The sequence below is a fragment of the Cynocephalus volans genome, chromosome 3, assembly GCF_027409185.1.
Source record: "Cynocephalus volans isolate mCynVol1 chromosome 3, mCynVol1.pri, whole genome shotgun sequence".
Lineage (NCBI taxonomy): Eukaryota > Metazoa > Chordata > Mammalia > Dermoptera > Cynocephalidae > Cynocephalus > Cynocephalus volans.
This window is the reverse complement of record NC_084462.1, coordinates 104,652,822-104,670,481: the sequence shown is the minus strand read 5'-3', so window position 1 is coordinate 104,670,481 and position 17,660 is coordinate 104,652,822. Positions and strand designations below refer to the sequence as shown.

At 34.7% G+C, this 17,660-nt stretch overlaps 1 protein-coding gene across 1 annotated transcript; it reads right to left on the bottom strand.

Moving 5' to 3' along the window:
- Positions 1-16,183: 16,183 nt before the first annotated feature.
- On the bottom strand, positions 16,184-17,132 carry LOC134373351 (olfactory receptor 4K3-like). The gene is given in 2 exon segments (XM_063091080.1): positions 16,184-16,384; positions 16,386-17,132. Coding segments are annotated over 2 exon segments (948 nt in total).
- Positions 17,133-17,660: the final 528 nt, after the last annotated feature.

Genomic DNA, 17,660 nt, shown 5'->3' with positions numbered 1-17,660 from the left:
AATATTTCATTTTTAATAATCAAAGATTAAAATATTTATGAATATAAATCATGTGTATGGTAAAATATTCAGACTATACAACAAGTGATCTCAATTCTCAGATAATCCTTTCCCATTCTCACTCTCAGTTTATTATCTTGCTTCACTGAGAAAAAGAGAAGATAATTCCTCAAGCTCCTCCTACTTCTGTTACATATACACCTGCATCCGTGACCAAGTTTTCTTTAATCTCTCCTGAAACAGAGAGACCTGATACTGTTCCTACAGAAGTCAACCCCTTTACCTGTGCTCCAGATTCCATCCCCTTCTATCCACTAAAGGCGATTATTCTGGTAACTCTCCATTCTTTTTCCTCCACCGTCAACTTTATCCTACCTATTGGGTTTTCTCTTTCAGCATACAACCACATTTCTTTCATTCTTAATAAAGCCTCTTTGCACCTTTCTCCCTCTCCATGTTACCTAATTTTTCCTCTTCCTCTTACGGCAAAACTCCTCAAAAATTTTTTATACCTCTTTTTAAGTTAATAAACATTTTTTAGAGTAGTTTTAGGTATATAGAACAATTGACCAGAAAATACAGAGATCCCCTCACCCCCTACACAGGGTTTCACCTGTTATGAACATTTTGCATTAGTGTAGAATATTTGTTATAATTGATGAACCAACAGTGATACACTATTATTGAAGTTCATAATTCACATTAAAGTTCACTCCTTTGGTTGTACAGTTTATGAGTTCTGACAATCTGCTTGTTACCTATCCACCATTACAGTATTCTACAGAATAGTTTGATTGCCCTGAAAGTCCCTGTGCTCTACCAATTCATCTCTCCTTCCCTGCCCCCTGACCAGCCCCTGGCAACCATCAATCTTTTTACTGTCTCTATACTTTTGCACATACCGGAATGTAATGTAGTTGGAATCATGTATGTAGCTTTTCAGAGTGGCATGTTTACATTTTTCTGCTTCCAATTTCTCTTCTCTCCAACTCACCCCATCACACCAACAAAACTGCTCTTATCATGATTATCAATGATACCCAACGGTCTTTACTCAGGTCTCCCTATATTTGACCTCTGAGCAGCATTTGACACAGGGCTCACTCCCTTTTCCTTGAGTCATTGTCCTCCCAGAACTTGTTACTTTTCTAGGCTCCCTTTCACCTAACTAGCTGTTCTGTCATTCCTCTTTGAGAGTTCCTCCTTAACTACCCAGCTTTTATGGCTTTGAATTCCATTTATGTGTTGATAACCTCCACACTGATATCTTTTCATGCTCTCTGGGCTTCTGTACCCAGCAGTTTGTTCCACTGCCACGGCACCACTTCCATGTCTTCATATTGCCTCAAGCATAACATCCCAGACTGGCTCCTGAGGGTCACCACACCTTAATCCCCATCACACAACCTAATTTCAGTTCATTGCAATTCCATCTTTTCAGTCTCTGGCCCAAAACCTTTGATTTATAATATTTGGGACACATGTCTCTCATATTCCACAGCCGATCTGTTCATGAGGCTGGATTAGCTTTATAATCACAAAATTGCCAGATTAGATAATTTCTTCCCTCAAATTCTACCACACAGCCCAAAACTACCATCATCTCTTGACTATATTATGGCTGAAGCCTCTTTACTGGTTTCACTTCTACTCTTGGCCCATTTTAGTCTATTCTCAGCTGAACACTAAGAATGATCTGGTTGAAACATGTCATATCATCTCATTCTTCTCAAAACCCTCAATGACTTCCTCCTTACTTACACGAAGAGCCAAGGTCTTTCTCTGTAATCTATAAATGCTCACACGGCTCTATCTAAATGCTCCTGGCCCCCACCCTTCTCCCCTCTCTGACCTCTTGTCTTACTACATCCCCTCTCACTCACTCTGTTCAGCCACACTGGCCTCCTGACCTTGGCTTGCTCCTGTCTCGGGACCTTGACTTGCTATGTCCTCTGTCTGGAATGTGCTTCCCTGAGATGTTGCATGACTCACTTTACAGTTTCTTTCAGACCTTTCTTCACAGGTCACCTTCCGTGTAAGACCTTCTCTGACCACTCCATCTACGTTTGCTGCCCGCTCCAGAATACTTTATATCCTTTTCTTTTGTCCACAACACTTGCCACCATTTACCTGCCAAATGTTGACATACTTATTCTATTGCCTATCTTTTCTACTATGATAGATAATTTCCATGGAAACAGAGATTTGTTTCTTTGTTTTGTCTACTGCCTGGCACTGAGTAGGTGCTCAGTACATATTTATTAAATAAATGAATTAAAAATAATGCAAAAAATTATATCTCATTCCATCACTCCAAAATATCTAATATTAAAATTTTGTCAGTTTTTCATGTATAAACACGTTGTTATTTTTATAAAAATTAGGCCATATTATTCCTGTAGTTTATAACTTGTCTTTTCTCTTAATTTTATGTTTTAAATACATAAATATAGATCAAAATACTCTTTTAAATAACTGTGAATTATTCAATTACCTTTTTATGAAATTGAAACATAATTGATGGTACATATCTGTAAAATACCCTATTGAATATCAATACCTGTGTGCCATATATGATGATCAAATCAGGATAATTAATTTATTCAGCATTACACAGTTTAATCGTTTTTTGTCCCCTTTTCAATTTTTTGCTAACCACTCTACCCCTCTCTCTTTCCTACTTCTGTTAATTACCATTTTTTTATAATTATTAATTTAAATAATCTTCAGCTTTTGTACATTTACGTTTTTGCTATTATAAGCTGTTTATATTTAAAATGTTATATATACAACTTTATTATTTATTTAATTATTTTCTAGGGATAAATTTTTAGAAGTACAATTACAAGGTCACATGGTATCAGCATTCACATATATCACCAAATTCTGTCAATTTAATTTTTCGGCAACAATAGGTGAAATTACCTGTTCTCACTAGTTCCATTTGCTTTCATTTAAAGATTTGCCATTTTGAAAAAGTGAAAAGTATTATACTTATATTCATTTATTTGTTATATTTATTATAGCTTTCAATTATAAATGTAGCAAACAATGTCTACTGATTAAATATATTTTTATGTATTTAATTTTAATGTGAATTGTTTACTTTTAAAAATAAATGTGTCCATTTTATCCATTTGATTTGTAACACCTGTAGACATTTGAAGTAAATGAACTGTCATTTATGTTTAAAACTTTAACCAATTATTAAAATAAAAGCAGGATTTCAGTGTTTGGTCAGGAGTAACAGGAACTTAATTTACCTTCCTGTCTGGAACAACTAAAAAAAAATGTACAGATTTCAAGACACTGAGCACCAAGAAACAAATAGTAAAAGAAAAATGAGGTCAGCTATTCAGATATACCCAAATCATGACCTGAGAGAATATCCAGGCCACAATCAAGGAAGAGGTAACCAGAGGGAGCTCTCTGGTAACCAGCATGTTCTCTGTTGAGAACGTGGGCTTGGGTTTCTGAGGGAGATCAAAACATGTAGAGTTTGTAGGACAGAGTCTTAAGAGTGTTCTGTTCTCATATGAGCATTTAATGCTGTGCATTTTCCTGTAAGCACTGACCTGTATGCACCTCACAGATTTTGGTATGCCATGTTCCTATTTTCATCCAATTAAAAATATTTACTAATTTCTATTGTTATTTCTTGTTTTACTCATTTTATTTTAAAATATTTTTTTAATTTCCAAATGTTTGGAATTTTTTAGATTGCTTTTTCTTCTGATTTTCAAATTCCATTATGATTAGAAAACATATTTTGCGTGATTTCAGTTCTTCCCTGTTTATTAAGACCCAGAATGTGGTCCACTTTGGTCAATCTTACATAAGCACTTTAAAGGAAATTATTTCTTGCCATGGTTAGGTGGCAGGTCCTGTGCATGTCAACTGACACAGTTTGGTTGATACTGTTGTGCAAGTCTTCTATATTCTAATTTTCTGTCTACTCATTCTATCATTTACTGAAAAAGGAGTGTTGAAATATAAAACTACAGTTGTAGATTTTCTATTTCTCCTTTCAGTTTTACTAGTTTGGACTTTATGTATTTTAAAGATCTGCAATTAGGTGCGTACACATTTAGGATTGTTATTTTTTCTTAAGTTATTGACCCCATTATCGTTATGAAATCTTCTTTTGTCTCTCATAATATTACTTGTACTGAAGTATTTTGTTGACATTCATATAGCCATCTCAGACTTCTTTTAATTAGGGTATGATACAGCTTTTTCCATACTTTTATTTTAACCCATCTATGTCTTTATATTTGAAATGGGTTTCTTGTAGTGAGGATATAGTGGCATCTTTTTTATCTAGTCTGAAAAAGCTGTCCACTAGCCACATGTGGCTACTGAGCACAGAAATTCTAACTAGTCTGAATTGAGATGTGCTTTAACATATACACATTAGATTTCAAAGAGTATGAGAAAGAGAATGTAAACATTTTTGTATTTACTACATACTGAAATACTAATATTTTATATACAATTGATTGACTAAAAATAGTTTTAAGTTAATTTCACCAGTTTCTTTTTACTTTTTAAATTGTGACTGTTAAAAAATTTAAAATTACATTTGTGGCTCACACTTCTAGGCAGCAGTATATGGTTTATGCCATAATAAATTGTTTATTTCATTTAAATTTAATGTAATCAGTATCACTCATTTTTTAATCGCCTTGTTCTTTCTTTCTATGTATCTCATCTGTTCATTTTTTTAAAGTATGCTCAAAAATTGTATTTTTTTAAATTGAAACATAATTGATTATACATATTTGTGGGGTACAGACTTGAATATCGATACCTGTGTACACTATGTGGTGATCAAAACAGGATAACTAGTGTATTCACCATTACACAATGTAATCATTTTTGTGGCCTTTTATCAATTTCTCACTAACCCTTCTCCGCCTTCTCTGTTCTCACCTCTGGTAACCTCAGTTCTGTTCTCTCCTTTAAAAGTTCAACATGTTATTGTGATTGTTGTATCTCTTTACTTCTTTCAAATTTCTTTTTTTTAATTGAAAAACAATTGATTATATATATTTGTGGGTTTACTGAATTGAATATCAATACATGTATACAATATGTGGTAATAAAGTCAGGATAATTAGTATACTCATGTTTATCAGACGTAATCAATCTTTGTGACCTTAACTAATTTCTTCCTAAATTCCTCCCCCTCCCCCTTTCCCACCTCTGATAACCACAGTTCTGTTCTCTTTTCTTTTTGAAAGTTCAATGTACTATTGTGATCGTCTTTATTTCCTTCTCTCTCTCTCTCTCTCTCTTTATTTTCTTTCTTTATTTTGGCTCCCACTTTTGAGTGAGGACATGTGGTATTTCTCTTTCTGTGCCTGGATTATTTCACTTAATATAATTTTCCTTATGTTCATCCATGTTGCTGCAAATGGCAGAATTTCATTCTTTTTTATGGCAGAGTAGTAGTCTATGGAGTACATATACCACTTTTTCCTTATCCAGTCATCTGTCCATGGATAGTTTTATCTGTAGTTGTTTGAGGAAATTCTGTACTATTTTCCATAATGACTGCACTAATTTACAGTCCCACCAACACTGTAACAGGGATCTCCCCATTCTCTGCATCCTCACCAGCATTTGTTATTCTGTCTTTTTGGTAATGGCCAGTCTAACTGGCATAAGATGATATCACAATGCGGTTTCGATTTGCATCAGGGAAATGACGCTTAGTGATGTTGAGCATTTTTTCATATGCATGTTGGCCATTTGTATATCTTCTTTTGAGAAATGACTGTTAAGCTCCTTTGTCCATTTTTTAATTGGGTTACTTGTTCTTTTATTGTTGAGTTCTTTGTATATTCTGGTTATTAAGCCATGTCAGATGCATAGTCTGCAAATATTTTCTCCCATTCTGTAGGTTGTCTTTCTACTCTGTTAATTGTTTTCTATACCCTAAGAAGAGTTTTAGTTTGATATAATCCTATTTGTTTATTTTTTCTATTGTTGCCAGTACTTTTAATGTCTCATATGTAATGTCTTTGCCCAGTCCTACTTCCTGAAGTGTTTCCCCTATATATATATATTTTTCTTTTTTTAGGAGTTTTATAGTTTCAGGTGTTAAATCTAAATCTCTAAGCCATTTTGAGTTGATTTTGGTGTATGGTGAGAGGTACAGGTCTAGTTTCATTCCTCTACATATGATGTCCAGTTTTCTCAGCACCATTTACTGAAGAGGTTGTTGATTCCCTATGTAGGTTCTTGTTGCTTTGTCAAAGATAGGTTGCTGTAAGTATGTTGGTTGATTTCTAGATTCTGTATTCTGTTCCACTTGTCTGAGTATCTGTTTTTATGCCAGTACCATGACATTTTTGTTACTAAAGCTTTGTAGTATAATTTGAAGTCAGGTAGTGTAAAGCCTTCATATTTTTTTTTGCTCAAGATTGCATTTTTGGCTATTCAGGGTCTTTTTTTGCTCTATAGGAATGTTAGGATTGTTTTTATATTTCTGTGAAGAATGTCATTGGTATTTTGATGGCGATTGCATTGAATCTGTAGATCCCTTTGGGTATTATGGACATTTTCACAATGTTAATTACTGCAATCTCAGAGCATGGAATGTCTTTCCATCTTTTTGTGTACTGTTTAATTTCTTTCAGCAGAAATTTGTAGTTCTCACTGTAGAGATCTTTCACCTCTTTGGTTAAATTTATTAGTAAGTATTATAGTGTAATATCCTCCTTGCTCATCCATGTTGTTGCATATTGCAGAATTTCCTTCATTTAAGGTTAGATAATATTTCATTGTATGTATATGCCACATTTTCTTTACCCATTTATCTTTCTATGGACATTTAGGTTGCTTTTATGTGGTGGCTATTGTGAGTAATTGTGCAACCAACATAAGAGTGCAGATATCCCTTTGAGATCTTGATTTTAATTCTTTTTGATATATACCCAGAAGTGGAATTGATGGATCATATGATAGTTTTATTTTTAATTTTTTCAAGAAAACTTCACAGCATTTTCATACTGCCACAACGATTTACATTTCTAGCAACAATGTAAAGCAGTTTTCTATTCCCCACTTCCTTGCCAACCCTTGATGTTATTATTTTTTATAATAGCCATCCTAATAGGTGTGAGTTTTAATTTCACGTCCTTGATGATTAGTTAAGTACCTTTTCATACATCTGTTGGCCATTTGTGCATCTTCTTTGCAACATTCAAAGAGGAATTGATTTGCGTATGTTGAACCAACCTTGTATCCCTGGGATGAATCCCACTTGATCGTGGTGAATAATTTTACGTATGTGTTGCTGTATTCTGTTTGCTAGTATTTTAGTGAGGATTTTTGCATCTATATTCATCAAGGATATCGGCCTGTAGTTTTCTTTTTTGGTTATATCTTTACCTGGTTTTGGTATCAGGATGATGTTTGCTTCATAGAATGAATTTGGGAGGTTTGCGTCCGTTTCAATCTTTTGGAATAGTTTGTAAAGAATCAGTGTCAAGTCCTCTTTGAATGTTTGGTAAAATTCTGGTGTGAATCCATCTGATCCTGGGCTTTTCTTTGTTGGGAGCCTTCTGATAACAGCTTCAATCTCCTTTATTGTTATTGTTCTGTTCAAATTTTCTACGTCTTCATGGTTCAGTTTTGGGAGCTTGTGTGTGTCCAGAAATTTATCCATTTCCTACAGATTTTCAAATTTGTTGGCGTATAGTTGTTTATAGTAGTCTCGAATGATTCCTTGTATTTCAGATGAATCAGTTGTAATATAGCCTTTTTCATTTCTAATTTTGGTTATTTGAGTCTTCTCTCTTCTTTTTTTTGTTAGCCATGCTAATGGTTTGTCAATTTTATTTATCTTTTCAAAAAACCAACTTTTTGATTCTTTGATCTTTTGAATTGTTTTTTGGTTTTCAATTTCATTCAGTTCTGCTCTGATCTTAATGATTTCTTTCCGTCTGCTAACTTTAGGTTTGGATTGTTCTTGTTTTTCTAGTTCTTTAAGGTGAAGTGTTAGGTTGTTCACTTGCCATTTTTCCATTCTTCTGAGGAGCACTTAATGCAATAAATTTCCCCCTCAATACTGCTTTTGCTGTATCCCACAGGTTTTGGTATGATGTATTATTATTTTCATTAGTTTCAATAATTTTTTTGGTTTCCTGCTTGATTTCTTATTGGACCCATATGTCATTAAGTAGAATGCTGTTTAATTTCCATGTGTTTGTATAATTTCCAGAATTTCGTTTGTTATTGATTTCTAATTTTTCCACCCATTGTGGTCTGAGAAAATACATGGGATAATTCCAATTTTTTTGAATTTGTTGAGACTTGATTTGTGACCTAATATGTGATCTCTCCTGGAGAATGATCCATGTGCTCATGAGAAGAATGAATATTCTGAGGTTGTTGGATGGAATGTTCTGTAGATATCTGCCAAGTGCAATTGGTCCAGAGTCTTGTTTAGATCTTGTGTTTCTCTACTGATTCTTTGCCTAGATGACCTACCCAGTATTGATAGAGGGGTGTTCAGGTCCCCTGCTATTATGGTATTAGTGTCTATTTCCTTCTTTAGGTCTAATAGAGTTTGTTTTATAAATCTGGCTGCTCCAACATTGGGTGTGTTGGAGCAGCCCGATTCATGATTGTTATGTCTTCTTGATGGATCAATCCTTTTATCATTATGTAGTGTCCCTCATTGTCTCTTTTCATGGTTTTTAATTTAAAGTCTATTTTATCAGATATAAGAATAGCTACTCCAGCTCGTTTTTCTTTTCTGTTTGCATGGTAAATCTTTTTCCATCCTTTCACTCTTAGTTTATGTGAGTCTTTATGAGTGAGGTGGGTCTCTTGTAGGCAGCATATAGTTGGGTCCTCCTTTTTAATCCAGCCAGCCAGTCTGTGTCTTTTGATTGGGGAATTTAAGCCTTTTACATTGAGTTGTTATTGAAAAGTGTTGATTTATTCCTAGCATTTTACTGATTATTAACAAACAGTAAATCAGAAAGCAAGGAACAAAAGACACCTAAGATCACCAAACAATAATCAATAGAACCAGGGCTTTTATTTACCTCTTATCCTCTTCTCTCCCCATCACGTTGCACCCTCAAGCTATTACCATCTCTTATACCTGAAGAGTCTCTTCATCTCTTAACCCTAAAATGACCTTATTGGCTTACAGATGCCTGCACCACTGCATGGTAGATTGTTGCATTTTTGTTGGGAGGATGGTGTGGCAGTTAGTAAAAGCCTGTACCTTCAAGTTGCAGAGCATCTGGAGAGGAGCTGGAAGGATTGTATAGAGATCTACACATACTTGATAAGGCATACATTGCTCAACATTTGTTTCTCCAAAGGTGAGATATTCTGATTTGATGCTAGTTTTGACATTTCTAATCCACTGTTGATGAGGATTATATATTTATTTATTCTCAAATATTTATTACCAAAAGTTTGTGACAGACATTATTCTACCAATCACAGAAAAAATAGCAGTAGGGTTGGGAAATATACAACAATAAATTATTACAATGTATGGTAGGATCCTGCCTACCTCCTCAGCCCTATTTTGCATTCCTCTCTCCCTTGAACACTAACTTCTGTTTTCCTCTAACATGCCAGTCTCCATTCTATTCGGGCACCATTGCACATGCTATTTTATCTGATTAAAAATATCCTCCTGCCCCACCCGCTCACTCTGCTCATGTTCTACTCACTCATCAACTAACCTTGATATAATTTCTCCAAGGAGTCTTCCAGTCGTCCACACCAGCTTTGGAAAATTCTAGCATTATATGATCTTTTGTTATTAGATACATCTTCCTCAAAACGCCCAGCATAATTATAATTAGAAATCATTATGCTATTATTTATCGAATACCTTTATTTCTCCCTCTAGAATATAATTCCATGAGGGTAAAATTATGTATGTCATATTCATGCTGTATTTCCAACAAGTTACGAAATGCCTGGCACACACAGACACTCAATGCACACTTACTGAAAGACTAAATGAGATGCACTAATAGAATTAATTGCAAGTTAGTTTTGGAGCCCAGAGAAAGGATTGGCCACTTAGTATAGTTATGAAGGGAGGTTAATAAATGTAGCAGAATGTGGTGATAGTCTAGTTGAATCCTAAAATAAAAACAGTAGGATGCTAGGAAGATGGGGGTGAGGAGAGAGCATTTCAGACAGAGAGAAAAGTATATGAAAAATGTGCAGGTGCAAAACAACATGTTGTGTTATGAGAAATAGAACTCATCTATCACTTTAGAAGACAGAGATGCAGGTTGAGAGAGTGGTAAGGTATAAAGCTGAAGATTTAGGCAGAGATAGACGTTGGAGAACCATATGCGCTAACGCTCAAGATGTAGAACTTTATACTATATGAGAAAGCTAGATGTGGAGTAGTTACATGATCAGACTTCCATTTTAGAGGGACAGTTCTGATTAAGAGCGCATGCTTGGGACATTCATAAGAAAAGGAATGAATAATCACACTGATGTACAATTTCTCCACTATCAGATTAGTGTATAAAGTTTTGATAATTTGTATGGTGCAATTATGAGGAAACAAGCACTCTCATATATTGCCTCTGGAACTAAAATTAGAACAACTGCTTAAAATGATAATTTGCTATTTATAAATTTGTATAATTTTTGAAACAGAATCTTTATTACTAATGAATTGTCCTATAAATATGCCTGCATACATAAGAAATAATATATGTTCAGTATTATTTATTGCTGCACTGATTTAATTGAATGAACAGGAAAATATTACCTGTCAATAAGATACAAGTTAAATATATTGTCTATACAATGGAATAATATGAAATATTTAAAAGAATTGAAACTGTGTATTGCTATGAAAATTTCTCCTTGACAATGTTAAGGAAAAAGAAAATAGATATAGAAATGTAAAAGGAATACTCATTTTAAATAACAAGGAGGAAAAGTATGAATCTGTATTTGAATCTGTTTCAACTTAATCAAAGAAACCACAGATACAGTAACAAAAACAAAGTAGATTCAGGTGTATGTGTGGGTGCACATGCAATGGGGGCAGGGCAGATGGGAACAGAGATGGGAAGTGCTCTCTCAATTGTCCATCAATTGTCCATTGTTAATCTAATTTTGATTTTTGAAATGTGAGAACATATTATCTACTTAAAACATATTACAAATATAAAATGGAAGGAAGGAAGGAAGGAAGGAAGGAAGGAAGGAAGGAAGGAAGGAAGGAAGGAAGGAAGGAAGGAAGGAAGGAAGGAAGGAAATCCTGGATTATATCCTGGATCCACAATTTATTAGTGATGTAATGTTAATCAAATCATTTTAAATTTTTTTCAATTTCTGCGTATCCAAAATGATTATAATAAAAATATATACTTCATAGAATTTTTGAAAATTTAATTAATTAATATATATGTTATAAACTTAAAATATAACTTTAATATAAGCATTTATGGTAGAGTATGATGCACATTGAATATTAAATAGATGTTAGTGTAGTTTAATTTCGGTCCTGGAGAAGTTTGCTATTCTGCCTCCTCACGCACTTCACAGAGCATTTCCTCTGAAACCTCAGTGTCACTGAAGAGACATGTGGTGATTGACCTTCTGGGTCTCCAGGACCATTGCCAGGATATAAAACCAGGGTCCCTTTTCCTATAGATTATAACCTCAGTATGGAGTCTCTTTGGTTTTTTACTCAGTTAACACACTTTTCGCTGTCATCTTTTAATGTTTGCTCTTCTCTGTGTTAGAAAACAAGGTATCATCAGCCGTTTTTAGCAGCAAAAGCTAGAAAATGTCTCTGCATCCTTTTTTTTTTTTATATATAGAAAGCTGGGCTTCTAAGGACTATAGATCCATGTAGTGTTTCTATTTTTGTAGTCTTTTGTATATTAATAGAAGTCCCATCAGCATCCTTTTATCTTACTTTCACCACCCGTTTCCTATTTGGGTGTCTGTATCCTATCAATGAATTCTTCCTGACCAGGAATTCTCCTCCCAGGAATCAGTTCTTAGGAAGTTTTATACTTGAAATACCATGGGATAAAATGAATTGAAAGTTAGAAGTCCTACACATTAGAATATTAGAACTTGAAAGGACCTTAGAGAGAATCTAATCAAATCAGAGATTTGCATAAGGTCCCACAGTTAACAGTGGAATTTGACAAGAACATTTGATTATCTCTGGATTTCTCTTCATCTCAACATTTCTATGATTACTCTGATATTCTGTATTCAAATAATAGTGGAATAGTAAGAAGGAACATTGAAAAAAGATATTCATTTAGAAAAAGATAATTATTTCAAAAACTATAACAGGTCATTACTTCTGACTGTGACCTGAGTCAGGTATTGTGACAGATATTAAAAAAAAAAAAACAAAACAAAAAAGAAAACCCCAGCAAAAAAACAAATTAGTAAACAAATAAACAATAACATACAATGAAAACAAGCAAGGGCAAAATCTGCTCTCAAAATGTTTACCAGTTATAAGAAGTGACACAGACTTAAGAATTGTTTAGGTAATAACATAATGCAATATATATATGTTATGATTCAGAAATATTAGCTCTGAGAAAAGTAAAGAAGGGTCAATAAAAAAATTGAAGAAGCTTCCTTTGAAAAACCTTCAAAGGTGATGTAATAAAACTGTATTATACCTAGGTTCTAAAACCACTGAAATTTATTAAGACAAATATTGTAACATTTTCTAAATAGGCTTTCTGGAAGAATAGCAGAAAAAGGTGATAACTGACCAGGCAAAAAAAATGGCATGTCAAACAAATTCTTTCTTTGTCAAGTTTTCTATAATAAAATTTCACAAATCCCAGCTACAGCTCAGAATGGAAGACCACTTGGCTGATTATCTTCTCATTTTCTAAGACAAAGAAAAACAGTTCTTTTTTTAGAAAATTTATTATTTTTTATTAGCATATTCATCATTATAAATCATGATAGGTTATGTAAAGGGAAAGTAGTTCTTCAAGCTTAAGCAGTGGATTTGCTACAGAGAGAGAAATCTGACTAACGGGACTTTGATGCCCGGAACCCAGTCTGGGGCTGATAACTAAGTGTTTGTTTCATCCAGTTTGAGACAATCTCAGTTTCGTTTTGCATGAGTGTACATTGAATTTTTGAACTGCATTAAACATTTTTTACATCTCTTTTTGTTTATTCCTGGTTTCGTTTATTAGATTGTAATTAGTGGTCAATTTGTGAAACAGTTTAAGCTCAATGGAAGTAAATGGAAAAGAAAAAATTCTAGTTAAAGAAGAAAAAGGAAGGGAAGTAATTAAATGAATGACTTCGAACTACCCTGTAAACAGTTGTGATCAGGCCAGTGAATCTTGGAAGTGAAGACACAGCCTCATGATATTAAGCTCAACATTCCCTTCAGTAGTTTGCTAGGTTCGTCTTTTACAAGTGAACTGTTGGCACTCAGTGTTAGGTTTCTTCTCAATGGCTGTGATAATGAAAGATTAAAGAGCATGCTCAGATAAGTAATTGTCAATGAAGAATATGAGGTAGGGAGGGAGAGTATCCCACCAATGGAGGAATTAGAATGGGAACTAGAATACTACTTTACTCAAGTTTTCTTGTGTTGACACATAGGCCACCTATCTAGACTTTGTCTTTGGGGTTAATTTCCTATGTTGCATTCTTTTTTTAAAAAAATTGATGATGCAGATTCATGGGGTACAAAACTGATTATCACCACCTGTTCCTAAGATGTGATGATTGGATCAATCCTATTGGCATGCCTCTTACCACAAATTGCAATTATTCCCTGTGTCCTCCACCCAATTACTCCCCAGCCTCCCCCTTCCACTACCCCTCCCACAACCCCAGCAGCCCTGGGTATGTTCTCTCCCTCTGCAAGTGCAATGCACCCCTGTGGTCTTTCTCGCCTTCCTTCTTTCTCTCTTAGCACCCACTCATGAGTGAGGACATGTATTTTTCCTTCTGTGCCTGGCTTATTTCATTTAATTTTTTCCAAGCTCATCCAAGTTGCTGCAAATGGCAGGATTTCATTCTATTTTTATGGCAAAGTAGTATTCCATAGTCTATGTTGTACTCTTAAAGCTTGGAATTGATGGCCTTATTTTAGAGCACATGCAAATTTTCATATAATAGAATCCATGACATTTATTTGGCTATACTTCTAACGTGTCTAAATTAGGATGCTTAGCAGGTACACAAAATTAATAGCCTAATATAGAAAAAAATATACTGCATTCCTTACCCTGATCAGCCAACCATATGCTGATGAGAATGAAATATGAACATCCAAACTTAGAGACTTGGTCCTATTAACAGGATTGAGAATGTGGGAGGACAGGTTTATAATTTTTAGAGAATCATATAAATAAACAGAAAACTTTATTATTTTTATTAATATTAATTCATTAGTAGATCTCTCCAGGGACCATGAAACATTCATAAATTGAACTGGCTGTACTTCATCACAAGAAATGCAGTTAAGATTATGTCTTTTAACTCTACCAAATTTAATAACTTTCAAACACTTTTATACAAGTAACACAGTTTCAAATTACAGTCGTTACAGGATCCATATATAGATATAGAGACTATTGAGTCAATATAGTAAGCTGTATATTTTTTCTTTATGATTATTTATCTACCTACCTGTCTACCCATCTACCTAAACTGTATTGCCATGTATACATCCACCCATCTGTCAACTTATCCATCTATCTGCCCATACATTTACCTATTGATTGATTGATCTTTATATTTGACCCCTTCAAATCCATCCATCAATCACCTATATATCTGTCTGTCTTTATACCCAGGATAGGGCAATGTTACATAAAATATTATGCAGACTTTGACAATGCCAGACAATTGGCTAATTATTAGTGGTTACAGTAGTTCAGTTTTATGCATTAAACATATTTTCCTATGTGTAGCTCTCAGAATGACAATGACATAAATACTCTTGAATATAACCTGGCCCTAGTTCAATAGAGAGAGGAAGAGAGAGTGAGAGAAAGAGAGGGGAAAAGAAGGCTCCTTGAATGCTAGATTCTGTCATCAAATAGCTTTACGAACTTGGGAAAGTAACATTATTCCCTGGTTCTCAATTTTATCAACTGTAAATGGATTTGACTAGATTATTTCTATTTTCCATAAACTCCAGTTATTAGCTATATCAAATATGTTTAAGGGCCACTGTTTCATGGGGTCCATAAGTTAAATACTGTTTAACCAGGAGAGAAATGGCTCTGATCCTTTGGGACCTCACTATTTACAATGTGTCTTCTAATACAAAAATGATACAATACACAGCATGGCACCAAAATTACTCATTACTGCTTAGAAAATAAACAAATATCCATGTTTGTAGGTAAACAACCTAGATTCATCCTCTAATTAGCATGACCTTGAAAAAGCTTCTGTATCCTTCGGTCATGCCACTGTAAAATGCTACTGTATCATCTTCTGTAGAACAGGACTGTGGCTGGGATTCGTTGTACATGACCCTAGGATCCTTTGAATCTTTAATATAATACATAAGACTATAACAGTTTTCCTGGAGTTTACTGCATTGTTTTAAAACTGTGAAATCCAGTCTAGGGAATATAGGAAGTCAAGATAATTAAGATACATTCTCATTCTTATCAAAGATGGGTGACGAAAATAATAGCAGATAATTTTACTGACCAAGAACCCTCCATCTCTTTCTGACTTTTGATCTAAAAAAAATCATTAATCAGTACCTTGTCAGCAATAAAAATTCTATTGTTTCTTCAGCATACAGGACGCTAGACTAGGTGTTGGTGTTTTCACACTTGCCTCCTTTCTTAGAGCCTATTTCAAGAGACTGGGAGGGAATCTACTCTTTCTTAAAACATGTGAATGTCTCAAGGGAAGGAATACTAAAACAAATACTTATAGGACAAAAGTTGAGTATTCTAAAATGCGGGTCATTGAGCACTAAAATGTTGAGTATGAATTTGATAATGCCCTATAGTAAATGTTACCTTGTGTGAGGAACAATTAATAGGAACATAACTCAGTGACTGCTGAGGTTGATTACAGAAATAGCTCTGCTGTGAGCTATTGATTTCTTGCAACAGCATCACTATGTTGAGCAACCGAAGGAGGGGGATAAATGCTGGACAAGTATTTCATTTTTATATGAGGAAAATTAAGGTGTAGGATTAGTCTTCCCAGACTTAAAGATATGGTTGCTGAGTTTCCTCATGGAATTCTTGACATCTTTATTTCTAAGGGTATAGATCACTGGATTCAAGAGGGGAGTAAATATGGTATAAAATACTGACAGTACTTTGTCTATTGGGAAATTTGTGAAAGGCCACACATAGATGAAAATGCATGGGCCAAAAAAAAAGGGTCACAACAGTGAAGTGGGCACTGCAAGTGGAGAGAGCTTTGGAAGAGCCACCAGAGGAACGCTGCCGAACAGTGACCAGAATGGTAGTGTAGGAGATCACCAGGAGGATGAAGCACACCAGGGCAATCATGCCACTGGTTGAGATCATGAACACCCCCAGAATGTATGTGTCTACACAGGCAAGTTTAATCACCAAAGGGAGGTCACAAAAGAAGCTGTCCACTTCATTGGGTCCACAGAAGGGCAGATTCACAGTAAATGCTAACTGACTCAGAGCATGGAAGATGCCAACAATCCAGGAAAGTATGACAAGCCCAACACACATTCTCCGGCTCATGATAGTTAAGTAACGTAGAGGTTTACATATAGCCACATACCTATCAAAGGACATGGAGATCAGCAGTACAATTTCAGCACCTCCTAAGAGATGTAGGAAGAATATCTGGGTTATGCAGCCTTCAAAAGAGATGACTTTGTGCTCACTGAGGAAGTCTGCAATCATTTTGAGAGTGGCAAATGAGGCCAGGGACATGTCAATGAAGGAGAGATTGCCCAGCAGAAAGTACATGGGTGAGTGAAGGTGTGGCTCTGACACGATGGTGAGCACAATAAGAAGATTCCCCAGCACAGTGGCTGCATAGACTGTGGAGAAAAACAGAAAGTAGAAGATCTGCAGCTCTGATGAACCAGACAGACCACGTAGTATGAATTCGGTCACGACTGACTGATTGCTCCAGGCCATTTACTCTGATTTCTGATAGGACTCTGACATTTCCCAAGGAGAGAACTAGGAAAAAAATACAGCAATCAAACTCAAGTGAGAATTTTTGCATGGAATGATTTAGTGACAGCCCACCACCAGAGAGTTTCCTGTTTTATCCTTGCATGACACACAGTGTCAAATATTTCCACCAATGGACTTTCCAGATATTTAAAATTATTTCGTTAAAGACTAGTTCTTATGACTTAGCAATTTGTCTTGCAAGTAAAATGCAAATATTCATAGAAAAATAAAAATTAATGTATTCAAATTTTTAGTCCTGTTTTTAAAATCCTTAAAAAAATTTTTTTGACTTCAACAAATCCTATACTTTGAAATTTATTAATTATTTCTAGAATATTAAATATTGTTACACATGGTGCAAAATGCCAGTGAGTGCAAAAAGGCTAGAACACTGTCTTGCTTTGGGGTTCTTGGCTTAACAGGAGAGGATAGTTCTAGCCAAAAAGAATGAAAGATATGTTTATTTGTTAGGACAGTGTACTTTGA